A 13,249-nucleotide genomic window follows, 5' to 3' on the forward strand; every position below is an offset into this window, starting at 1 on the left:
GTAAACACCCATTTTTATCTCATCAGTTTTATCCACATCTTAATCATGCCTCTGTTAGTCCTGCACCTTCCAAAATTCAACAGGTGTCCTATCTTTGGCCACGGCCATCCTTTTACACTGTGATCTTTAATTTGCCTGCTGCAGTGATTTGTAGCTACAACCAAATCAGGTTCACTTGCAGTCATGGCTCAGCTGTGGAGCTCAAGGTTCACTGAAGAGGTGAGTTAGGGTGAGTTATTCCCCTCCATTTTGCTTAGGAATCCCACCTCCCTTCCCCTCCCCCTCCCGCCCCCAAACTGCTGGAAATATCCAGAGATTACAAATGCTTCGCGTGCATCATGCGCGTCATAATTTAAGAAGCAAAACTGCTTCACAATAACTACAATTGATAAAATATTAACTTGTGCTTTTTTAATAAAATGAAACAAAAGCATTCTAAATCATAGCAGCTTATAGATCAAAACTGTCCATAGTTTAGGAGCATAGTGTAATTAAGAAGTATTAAAACTGCAAAATATTAAAGCCCTGCAGCAATTCAAATCCATGACAAAACCTTCATGCAGAGTGAGCAATACTGCCTGATGCTCTACTGATTTGGTCTACCTGTTCATTGGTGAAATACGATTTATTTTTTTTTCCCTTGGTAATGGTAGATCCTCTTTTCCAAAGGGGAGGAAAGGTACAAAGCCCTTTTGATTAGCACGCAATAGCTCTTTCCCTAGTTAGCAATACTCTATCGTAGCACTGAGAAATGAGGACTGTTTGTTTACCATTAGTTGAGGTAAGTTATCTTGCTTTTATTTGGGTTTAGGACTACTGTAAAGGAGTAGCTTTTCAGTTGCAGCATGGTTTGTCAAGATTACAATAGTTATGACTGCATAAAATACATAAGTAGAAAATTATGATTTGTAGAGTTTGTTATCAAGAGCTGAGACTTACATCTTTACAGAACTGTAAATACTGGCTTCCTAACTGCTAGCTGATAATTTTGCTGGAAAGAGCGTTTGTTATACTGTTCTCGAATCTCGATACCCTTTTGTCCACCTGCTGTATGAACTAGCAAAAAGAGTCATCTATAACTAAAGTTAAACTGTTGTAACAGCATTAGACAAGCTGTACTGATTCTTCATTAAAACACCCTTCATTTGAAGCTACAAAGGTAAGAGGCAATCCTTTTTGTTCAAAATAAACTATTAGCATGCTCTGTGCCTTTAACACTTCACATTGATTACAAAAAATTTAACAATGCAATCACTAACATACCCCACTAATGAGAAATTATGAGAAATCGTTTGATGCAGAACCTTCCGCATCAGTCAACTCTGATCGATAAGAAAGCTATCCATTTTGAAATTTAGATTTAATGCATTTTCAAGAAGCTAATGAGAAAGGAGCAACTTAAAATAAATACCATAATTAAAACTGCAAACTGTTACAATGATATATTATAAACTTGTCCTAAATAAACCTAGTGCTTCAAAAATTTACCAGTGAATTTGTATTACAAAGTATGTGAAAATACAATAGAATACCACAAAACAACGTCCTTTTTTCTGGGTCAGCAATGACACCAAGGTGATTCAGTCTTAACTTTTTCAGCTGTTAATAGAACATATCGTAATAGATAGGTTGCAATTTGGTTGAATTCTAGATACCATCCCCACCCGAACTCAAATTCGCCTTTTTCATTTCTCCTCTAAAACTAGTGGCAAACTTCCTGTCAAACCCGGCATTTTCTCAAAGAGCTTTGAAGTTTAGCCATTACTTATTTTCTACTACTACGTTTTGGCAGCAACTATTTATTGGTCTGTTATTGCAAAAAGTGCAATTTAACAATAAACCAGTCTGAAGGTCATTTTATGTCTTGAGGATACATACCATATATTTCTTTAAAAATAATCATACTTTTGTAAGCAATACTTTACAGTAGACACCTCAAATCTACCATAGATGTAAAACTTAAACCGAGAAAAATTTAGTCTCTAAATCTTTATACACATATTTATATTCGAATTTCTATATATATTATATATATACACAAGCACAAGAGTATATATAAAATATATATAATCAGATTCAAAAAAAGAACAAAAACTGGGCACTGTACATAAAATCTTTTTAAAACTCAAACAATAGAAAAACTTTAAACATTAAACAATTTTAATAAAAGTTTCTGTACAATGCTAAGCAGTTTTATTTACATATAGAAAATGTAATAGGAGTAGTGTTTGAAATTACAGAACTCCTTAAAATTTCAATGGCAGGTAATCTGGAAAAAATAACAGCATTCCATTCACAAATATTTTCAAGCAATAAATATGTATTTATAAATAGTGTAAATTTACATCAAGATTAGAAACAAAAATCACAAATCTGAAGTTTATTCCTTAGTCTATGTGCAACCCATTTATCTTTGTGACTTGGCTGTTAATTGTTTTAAATTTTATTTAGGAACCAAAAGTGTAACCGTCATGGTTTCAAAACAAGACAGAAAAACATAAAAGCAGTAAAAAATTTATATCACCAAACTCTTCACATTAAAAAAAAAAAAAAAAAAAAAAAAAAAAAAAAAAAGTTGCCCAAAGAAAGACTTAAAATTTCTAACTACCTTACAAAGAAATGACCAGCTAAGCTAGTACTTTTTCCAAGGGAAATTCTGAAGGGGAAAAAAATGGTTGAAACCAACTCATCAGCCCAGAAACAGAGAAATACAAAAGAGGTGGTCTTCAAGTCAGTAGTCTGTATAATGTTGCCAGTTTTGTCAGATATATACAAAACGTGGAATTATTTTTTTGAAGTACAGCTGGATGAGCTTTATTTGTTTTGAGTTCTGGAGTAGGAGGCAGTGCTCTCTCCTGTCCAGTTGGTTGACACTCCGCACTTGGAAGGTTGCATAGACACAGCTTTCAGCCAGCAGCCTTACGGGATAGCTACAAAAATCAGTGGTGCAGAACTGGGTCACTTCCTGAATATCAGAAAAGTTTTCATTTAATGTCCATGAAAAAATGTCAAGATGAGGAGGATGGCAATGGAGGAGCCTGAAAAAGAAAACATTAAATTACCTTTTCTACAAGGGTGCAGAACTCAGTCGTTTAACCAAGATCTGTCCAAACGATAACCATGAGAGTCTGAAGTCAAACACGACTGTTTTTATACATCGGGACCTTATTAAGTGGGTACTGGCACGTTTTCCCAGCTAACTAATAAAACGTATACTTTATGACTGCTTCGCACTAGGATTTTGCCTATGCTGCAGATGGGGAGGATGTCTGAGTTGATACTGTGTGAATTGCCAGAGTAAGTCCTGTTGTGGCAGCAAAGAGCTCCGTGTGGGCTTCTGTAGATCTAGCTATGTACTCTAAAACAGGGATTCTCAACCTGTTTACCAGTGGGATGGGTGGGTCATCCATTTGTGGCTATCCAAAAGCACTGCGAGCTGCATTTTCACCCCCCACCTAAACAGTAACATATAATCCTGAGGTTAGGATATCTGTAGAAAGGGTCTCTAGATTCTCTGACATAGGGACAAAGTTTCTATTTATTTTTTTTAAATCCTGAAACTCAAAAACAGAGTGCCTTTGAGAGTGAAGGAAGCTGGGTGTCTCATTCCTGCCTGCTTTCAGGAGACGAGGTCTAGAAGATATCTATTTCCCAATACTGCAATTTGTAACATTACTATAAAAATATTGAACCTTTGATAGCACCTGCTTTTCTTCTCTTTTCCTGCCCATCAGTTCTGTCATGACGTGGGAACCCTTTAGAAAGCTGCTCACAGTCCCTAAGGACACTGTCATTCACACCCTAGTATCTATCTACAAAACACTAACACTAGCTGATTCCCATATTCGCTCCTGATACTTTACCCCAAACACAGAACCTGTTAGGCTTGTGCCATCTCAGATTATCTTTGTCTTGTGACTTGCCACAGACCTCTGCTCCTCTCTCTCCTAAATCTGAGAGATGCTACCTTAAGGCTATGACTCTTCTCAATCAAAACTGTAACCTCTTTTAAAAGAAATGATAGTGTGCATCAATTTCACTGCAGAACACTTCTGAATGCCCTTCAGGGCTGCAGGTATAGGCTTTGGTAGGTCAGGGAGCTGCTCACAGGTTGAGAACCCTTGTTCTAGGCACAGTTATATCACCACCACTGCCTATATAATACTATCAACACAGACAACAAAATACCCTTCCCCCTTTCTCCCTCCTTCCCCCTTCTTTTCCATCAGAAGCCTTCTTTTCCCATTCCACTCAATTGGATGGTGTATTTGAGAGCAGGTGTTTATTTATATGCTTTTCTGTAACAGATCATCACTTCAAAATTGCAGTATTTCACAAACTATAATGACAATGGGTTTCTAAAGTACAAACTGAAGTTCAACCACCTCAGGCTCAGCAGGACCGATGAAGAGAATTCAATTCAGAGGACATGGACCTGCTCTCTCACCAGCCTCTACTGCTGAACCCTGAGGCATTAGCTCAAAGGTTGCAACTTAATCATGCTAGTGTAACATGAAATAATTGTCTAAACATACATTTTCTGCAGCACCTGGAAATGAATCAAAAGGCACAGCCGTTTCTGGGCTGCTGCATTTAATTCAACATGAAATTCTCATAACACTTTGTCCAATGTTTGTCTCCTTTGACAGGAAGGCAAGGCTTATGATAAATAAATCCAGCATCGCTTTCATTGTGATTACCAACAAGCCATCTTTGCCTGAAACAACGAAACCTGGGTGAAATGTTAGGACAGTTGTGCTGACACAGTTCAAAGCAGGAGGCTGCCATGTATAGCACGAAGCTATAATGGCAAAGAGGCTTTTTGCTTTAAATTGAAATGCAAAGGAGGCCCCAAGCCAAAGACAGAACTGTTTGAGAGCATCCACTTGCTAAGCAGAAGGACAGTGCTGATTTGGGAGAGGATGGGTGAGGGAGGGGGAGGAAGGGGTCTGAGTGCATAGGATGCTCTGCTGCTATACTGACTTCATACCACAACCAATGTATTAGAGATGCTCTTGAACCTGGTGCTAGTTTCTCCAAGCTTCACTGTCCTGATTCTTCCCATCTCCATCTGATCCAGTTATGGTCTTCAGGTGATCTCTATTGGATTTTTAAAGCCACAACTTTATGAATTGTAACATCATACTTTTCCTGAAAACTCAGTGGTTATGTTCTGCAGTAAGTTACTATACTATTTCACATAAATCTGACTCTGCAGCGTTTTGTTCTGTAAATATCACATACAACCCATACCTCCATTTGAATCAGAAAGTCCACAGTACTCATACAGTGGAGTACCAAGACAGTCTACAACTGCTTTACAAATCATGTATTTATGCATCCACTTATTAATTTGACTTACTAATGTAAATTGATCATAGACTTGCATCAAGTCCTCCATTTTGTACTGTTCTAGCACCACAAAATTTTCCAGGTTCGTGCTTATCTTCCTTGCACAGTCTTGGCAATGTACAACATAGGTCTTTCGAGAATTGCTCTCACTAGTGACGAAAAGCAGATCAAAGACTTCCACCTATTAAGACAAGAAACAAAGTCAACTGTTATGATTTCATTTTTAAATAGGTAAAGCAAATACAGCTCTCATGATTTAAGATCTACACCCTTATCCTGAGCATATAGTGAGAAAAATTACATTTGTTCAGGAAAAGTCCATCTTCCTAAGGCTCATGCACTGAGGTGAAATATTCCAAAACCACTGCTAACATGCATGCACTTTGGATGCATGCATGAACAGCACTATAGGAAACTTTCTGGTCAATATTAACATGGCAGGATTTGCTCTGAATACTGGTCACTCAGTATTGTGGATATTTATAACAACTGTATCTAGTTTTCCTTTGTCAAATTTGCCTGCAAAAAAGTCATGATTTATTCCCTTACTATTCAGTCACACACACGTCCTGCCCCACAGGCTCGGTCAGAAAATAACTTGAAACTGAACTTCAAGGAGTGGGAAACATTTTATTTTAAGCTTCATGAGAACTACTATCCAATACTTTAAAGGAACTAGTAACAGAAAGTAGAATCAAAACCTTCAGTACAAAGGTATGCCCTGTAAAGAAAATTAGTTTAAATTCTCCCTTTTTTGGGGCTGTTGTTGACTTCTGACATGAAGACAGATATACCTTCAAACTGAAGCTCAGCAGATCAAATTATAGGCAAGAAGGGGTAACAGCTTTTTAGAACTAAGAATTGAAATTTGACCTAGTGAATAACAGTCCCTACGTACTGCGGAACAGACTGAAGTAAAATACAACCTGTATCTAGCAAAACAGCTTAATCAACCCTTTGAAGATAGCACTGCATCACACGTGTGCTTAGAGCATAAAGCACATGCTGCAACTTGCAGCAATAACAGAAGATGGGTCAAAATTTCAATAAATGTTACAACAGTACACAAGCCCAACATGTTTTTACTGACCTCACAAATGCTACAGTAATGAGCTGGCTCATCCTTTGCTCGCCCGTGCCAGACAATCTCTTTTCCTGCAGTAATCAGAGCTTCCCTCAGTGTCTGACACTGTTTGAGAGTTCTTAATAGGCAATACCTGCAAGCAAAAAATCGGGATCAGAGGAAGGTCTACATTGGCATTCAGTTGCATATTCAGTTTAGTATTCCATTTTGTAAGCAAGATTCAAATAGCCTGAATTTCATCTAAGACCCCATACCTGGAGTTTCGTCTTCCTCTGGGATTTCAGAAAACACCTGGCTACTAAGAATCCCTGGACACATAACTTAGGTAGAAGTGAGACCACATGATTATGGACCTCTTTGTAAATATATTTCATTTCTGTAATGGCTCTTTTCCTGCAACAGTATGTATCTTTCGTTTTTGACTGGAATGAATGGACATTTTAAAACATAATATACTGCGGGCTTTAAAAACGCATGCAACTTATTTTGAATTATAAATTTATCAGCAAAAAGTTAGTTTGAACTACCAACCTGACATTGGTGTAAATGACTGAAAGCCTATCCAAACAGCTTGCAAAACTTAACGTCCTAAAAACACAATTACTTCATGAACAGTACCAAATTTTCAGTTATTCAAAGTCTGGAAATCTAGGTTCTGACATGAATCAGTCTACACACAGTATAAAAAAATCTACCAACAACCATCATCATCCATGTAAAAGAAACAGGAATGGACAGGTTGGTATTAGAAAAGGAAGTTCCTTCAAAGAAAGAAAAAATTAAGATGTACAAAAATTAATTTTAAAGACAACTTATGAATGAAGAACTGGACAAATTAGAACCAACAATTCTCTGCCATACTTCTGCTAAGGATTAAAAAGAGAGAGAGAGAGAGAGAGAAGTACAGAAGAGAACGGTATACAGAAAATGTAACTTGTTTTCTACCGTTGTATGAGCTGCATACATTCACTGAAAAACACGCTAGCAAAATAGGTCACCAGATTTCTAAATTACAATGTTATTTACAGTAATTTTTAGCTCTCAGCTATCTTATTTATTTGAGCCACTGCCTTTGCAGCCTTTAATTTTCTCCTCCACAGGGTGGTTATATTACATGCTCATTAGATGCAGAAGGACGATTGAAAAATGTAAGGGGAAGTATAAACATTGGACAGAAAACAAAGTGCTCACGAGTTCCATCAAAATGTTTTCAACTTGATCTTGCTCCCATTTTAAAGCCTTAAACACGTAATATCTATGTTCTGTATTTTTTTTCAAATGTTTCTTTCATGTTTTTCCAAGTAGTTAATAGAATTTTAGGCTTACTTTCAGATACTTTCCTCTCAATGTTTTGCACTCAGACTGTTCATCTTCACTAAAAAAGTCTATGGCTTCATTTATACCCTCACTGTAAGAATAATCCACAACCGAAAGCTTGTTTTTACATTAAACTCATTTTCATATACTGATTTTCAAGGAAATTAACAGTTCACTCCTTCAGCAATTTTCAGGTTTGCGTTAACAGCACTCATGGTGGTCATGCCAACCACATGTGATAGTTCATGCATTAACTCACTTGAATGTTAGACTAAGGTAGAAATGTTTCTGCCAAGTTCAGTATATTTGGTATAGCATTCTTTTATGCAATACAGCTCAATTTGAAATAATCTTAAAAGCTACCATTGTTATGCAGTCATCTGCTGTCATCTGGAACAGTCTTTGGGTATGTCAAAGAGCAACTAGAAGCACATCTACCCACTTCTAGCCATTGTTCTCCATTCTTCACTCCCAAAGAGTTTTCAAAGTGTTATTTTCAAAGAGCTTTCTAGTGTTATGGTTGTGAAGAAAGAATTGCTCACAACGTAATCCACAAATAACACTGCTGCAATGTTTGCCGAAATTGCAACCAAAGCCAAAAACAATAGCTAGGAGGTGAATTACTCCTCCTTGGCTAAAATTCAGATCTGAGTAATGGCACTTGAAAATGTAAACGTTAACTATTTCATGCTATCAAAGAATGGGAGAAAGCACACAAAGTATCGCTTTGCAAATCCATACCATAATTTCCTGAAGTGGAGTCACGGTGTGCAAGTGGTACAGGCTTTTAGTATTGCAGGCTTGCTTTATTCTTCCACACGGAATTCAGTTAAAAAATCTGGACCGTTTCTCTCAAACTCTTAATAGGTATGACATAAAGAGTATGAGTAAATCATGTCCGGTCAAATTCAGATATTTAAGAGAAGATTTTTAAAGTGTGCTGAGAAGCCTGTTCTAATATTTAGATAACCAGTAAAGCTTCTGACGTGTGGAGACCATTCCAATAGAAATGCAAAACTGACTTCTTTTTATCTTCCAGCTATTTGGCTTCCCTACCGATACCGAAATGTGATCTGGCTTTATGATTTTGTGCGAAATCATTTCTCCCATGTCTTGGTCTTTTACATTTAAAAAACTATTTTTGTAAAAGGAGTTAGTATTTCAGTTACTTTGAAATTATTTTTTAGGCCTTTATGCTATGTTCCCCCTCTCTCTGAAGTTTTCTCTTCCTCAGATGCATCTGAATGTCCTTCTGTCTTTCCATTTAAGTTTTCTGTTAATTTTCTTTCTTTGAGGGTTGTGCTCTCTCAGTCAAGTTTAAATCATTTTATCTGTCTGCATTCCCACCCAGGATTTTACTGTTAACATAAAATTTTTAGAAAACATCTCACGAGAAAGTTTCAGACTTTGCTCTGTGTCTTTTATCTAGAGCAAGACAGCACTAAGATGTACATTACCTAAAAACACAAGGAGACTACAAATTCCTCTGAAAAGCAGAGAGCTTTTTTTGATTTTTTTTTCCTACTGCTATTCTATTTCTTTTCATCATTAATCTACTTCGAATACTTATATGCATTCTTCTCAGATAACCTAGTGAGACACACTTGTATTTATCTTTCAAATTGGAATTACAAACTACTTTTCATCATTTTCCAGAAGCTGTTCTTTTGTGATACTCTGATACCTAAGAAGCCCCAGAGACAGAAGTCAAGCTATCTAAACACTTGTGATATCTTCAGTGTCATAATTTGAGATATATGGACCTCTGCTTTGGTAAAAAAGATGACAGCCATGTCACTGATACATGTTTTTTTTTCCTGATGACAAATGAACAGTTAGCTATTCAACTTGAAATTGAATCAGCTGTATCAGGAACCACTATTCCTTAGATGTTTTTATACACATATATACACACAAATATAAACCCACAAAAGTCTTTATTTTGTATATAGTAACATCTAGGCAGCACAGGATGAAAGCTACTTGCCAGCTGGTGCTATTCTCCTCCAAAGCAGCAGTTCCAGGGAAAGTTGTGCATTTTCTCTCTTATCGTATGGGGATTTGTGACAATTCCCGCATTTCCACTGTCTATATAAGGCCAAAGTCTAGTATATTAGACTGTGTATGCTGGTGACAACCATTTCTAGCTACAGCTATATCATAACTAGGGCAGCAACCACAGTGAAGAGTTATGTGAGGTTACTGTTCCTAGATGTCACATACTAGAGCTCATCATTGGGTCTTCTTCCCCTCCTTTGCATGCAAAACATGGAACTTGGGATTTAGTTGACAACTTAGACTGAGAGCTTAATCTAAGTAAACCAGAAGTGGTATCAGTAGCATGGAAAACCAAGTGTACTTATGACCAAAGTTTCTATCAGCACTCAGCAACCTTATTTGTAAAGTACACCCAAAATTTAGGTATCTCACTACAAAAATCTCAGCTGCTATCAAACAAAGACAATAGGAAACATCAATTTTGTTCCCTGTATTTCTTCACAACAATTTAAGATATTCTCTTGGAGAAAGATGCCCAGCTTAGTCATGCTTTTCTCCTTTTAAATCTAAACCATGGCCAAAAAACAAAAACAAAACAACAAAAGAAAACCACCCTTGTACGAATGCAAAATACAGTTCCCAAATTATTATAAAATCTTATTTTGCCAAAAACATTCCAGAGCTCTTCTGAGATTTACAATACCTGCTGGGCTTGGGAAGATAAATAAAGATAACCTGTGAAATAAGTTTTGTTTTTTTTTTTTATAATGGACTTACTGGTTTCCTCCTTCCCAACACTTATTCATTTCCCATTTTTCAATTCTAACCGTAGCCTACTCAATTCCTCTTCTCCCTTTTTAACAGCTAGCATCCTGACTGTGATTGCCCATAACTTAATTTAAGGGGCAAGACTGTCAAACACTCAACAAAGATTTTCCTTCCATCTAGATATTGGTTGATACGTTTAAAAAAAGTATTCATATTTAAGTGCCATTCCAAAACCTAGTTATGCAGTTACTACAAACCTCTCTTCAACCTGCAACACTCTTGTGCCTTATAGTTACCATCTTACTTGTCAAATGAAAGAAGAATTCAATGCTTGTAGAAAGTGCCTAAGCTAAAAGCTCTTTTGGTTGGTTGAAGAAAAACAGAGAGCTGTAACCATAGCATTCTCATGATGAGTCATTTATTTTGGAATTCATTCCTCCACTTTCTTTGGGACAAGCCTATGATATATGCTGAAATGTCCATTTATTCCTCAGCCTGGATTTAATGATTTATATTTGCTTGAAGTAGCACTCTTTTAAAAACATTACAAAAGATGCTCTGAGTCAGGAATATTTCTGCATTTTGAAGTAAGTGTATGAGAAATGTGACTATGCTCAAGTATCATTTTACACATCAGTTCATTGTTCAGAAGAGCGAGGAAAGGGAAGGGGGCTTTCCAATTCCTACTTGGCCTTGTTTAAAAATTTATATTCGATCTCCAAATGACAGTGTGTGAGCCTTAACTAAACAGACATTCTAGAAATGTAAACACCAGTTTAACTTTGCCGTAAAAATAACTAATCATTCTAACATTTCGACCGATGACCTAAATTTGTTATTTCTTACGGTATAGACAACAAAACTTGTTCAGAGTATAAGTCAACTACTTCTGTAAACTGCTGTATTGGAGTCTATTGCATATTTAACAACAGAAGTTAATTAGATCATTCTCAAGCTATGTCACAGTATCATCACAAACAAGACATTACAATCAATGATATCAACAAATGGGTTCTTTAAAAAACAGACTATCAAATCATTTTGGCTTGATTCTCAGGAACACAAGTCTTACGAGGGATATTTACAGATTAACTCTTGTTTTATGGTTGAAGGGGAAATGGATATAGGGAATGTTAAAATAAAACTTACTTTATCATTTCAAAAAGCTTTGGATCTGAGACCTTGATATTTCGAGCCATATTCCATGAAAGATGAACCATGGGTACTATGGACTTTACGCTCTGAAGTTTATTCCACTCGTACCGTTCCACTGCCAATTTGTATTGACAGGCTATATAAAAATCACAGAAGTAATTAGTCAAGTTAACAAATAAGTACCAACTGAATCCAAAATAATTCGATTATACATAAAATCTAGACTTTTTAGGGTGAGGTTAAACAGCCTATTCACTGCAACTACATTTAAATTTTTTTAAAAAATCTCCAAAACGTGTATTTATGGTATTTCAGAAGCTGAGAGAACATAATACCACAGTAGTAACAACCACCTGTGAAAACAAGAACTTACAACTGTTCAATTTCTATGCTGAACAAAGAACACCAATTCAAAAAGGGTTACTTAAATAATTTCTCAAACATTTGAGATAAAAAAAAATCTACATTTGAAATATCTGCATCTTGCAGACTTTTGCCATGTCTGCATATTCTTTATCATTTTACAGTGCTACAGCACATAATTTGAAAAGGAAGACTGCACCTTGAGAGGTTCGTGCAGTGAGTCAGACTTTTTCATGAAGCAGCCTACTCACCCCACCCCACCCTTTTTAAAAAAACGTTTTGCAAAACTTACTGTGACTGAACATGTGACATCTGTATCAATTGATCATATAATCCTGGAGATACCCTATTTATTGCACCATAATGAAATAAAGATACAAATTAAGCTGTTCAAGAAAACTGTGGGTTTTTTTTGGACATTCTGTCCAAATTCCTAACAGAAACTCCTTATTTTTGCTGTCAACTTTTTTCCATCTTCACATCTAAAAGTCTTCCTAAACCATGGTTCAAAAATAAAGGCTTCCAGAGCAGTAGGCCTGAAAAATCTTACATTCCTTCATTTAGATTTTTTTTTAATCAACTGTCTGCATTTCCTGACGCTTTCACTAAGGAGCCATTAGGCATCTCTTGTCCTGAAAAAGTGAGATTAGACAAGTCTTCAATTCATATGTAAGCTGTAGCACAGTCTTTCGGGTGGAACAAGTTTGGGGAGAGAAATGTAAGAAAGTGGCCTACAAAACAGAGTGTATGAATTCATCTCAAAACTTTATTCCGCTAGTGTTTGCTACACAATTGTAATTTCTGTAAGTCCATTAAATAGAGGAGTACAGTGACTGCATTGTTGCTGCTTTCACTTCCTCTTCCCAGTGAAATTAGTTAATGCTTCAAGACACCAAAATGTTTAAAAAAATGTACATTCGTTTTTTTATCTAGCAAATGTGTTATTAAGAAATGGCAGGTTCCACGGCTTATATATGACCTTACTTCTGTAGTTCAGCAAACACACTATTCAACCATACCTGTAAGAGGGCCAACGTTCCAAGCGATGTTGTTGCACCAACCGATAGCCTGAACCCAGTGAACAGTGCCAGCATTTATCCACACCAAATCCCCTGGTCTTTGAATAAACCTATAAACTGGGACATTGGCTTCATACAAATCCTCCAAGTTTGGCCACCAAGACCCCATTAGGAAATTCATATTGTTCCTGAA

General features: G+C 36.4%; 1 protein-coding gene across 16 annotated transcripts in view; it reads right to left on the reverse strand.

Annotated features, from left to right (window-relative positions):
• Positions 1 to 407: 407 nt before the first annotated feature.
• The window catches only part of KDM6A (lysine demethylase 6A), a 120,590-nt gene continuing 107,748 nt past the window's right edge, over positions 408 to 13,249 (reverse strand). For 8 of the 16 annotated variants that reach the window (XM_035315966.1, XM_035315962.1, XM_035315963.1 and 5 more), the window contains 4 exons: positions 13,057 to 13,244; positions 11,669 to 11,810; positions 6,443 to 6,569; positions 408 to 5,533 (listed from right to left, as the gene is read on the reverse strand). In XM_035315966.1, coding sequence (XP_035171857.1) covers positions 5,237 to 5,533; positions 6,443 to 6,569; positions 11,669 to 11,810; positions 13,057 to 13,244 — 754 coding nt within the window. In that variant the 3' untranslated portion in view covers positions 408 to 5,236. The remainder of the gene's footprint in view (positions 5,534 to 6,442; positions 6,570 to 11,668; positions 11,811 to 13,056; positions 13,245 to 13,249) is intronic. The other 8 variants (XM_035315967.1, XM_035315964.1, XM_035315965.1 and 5 more) reach the window with 3 other exon arrangements.

Source organism: Oxyura jamaicensis, chromosome 1, assembly GCF_011077185.1.
Source record: "Oxyura jamaicensis isolate SHBP4307 breed ruddy duck chromosome 1, BPBGC_Ojam_1.0, whole genome shotgun sequence".
NCBI lineage: Eukaryota > Metazoa > Chordata > Aves > Anseriformes > Anatidae > Oxyura > Oxyura jamaicensis.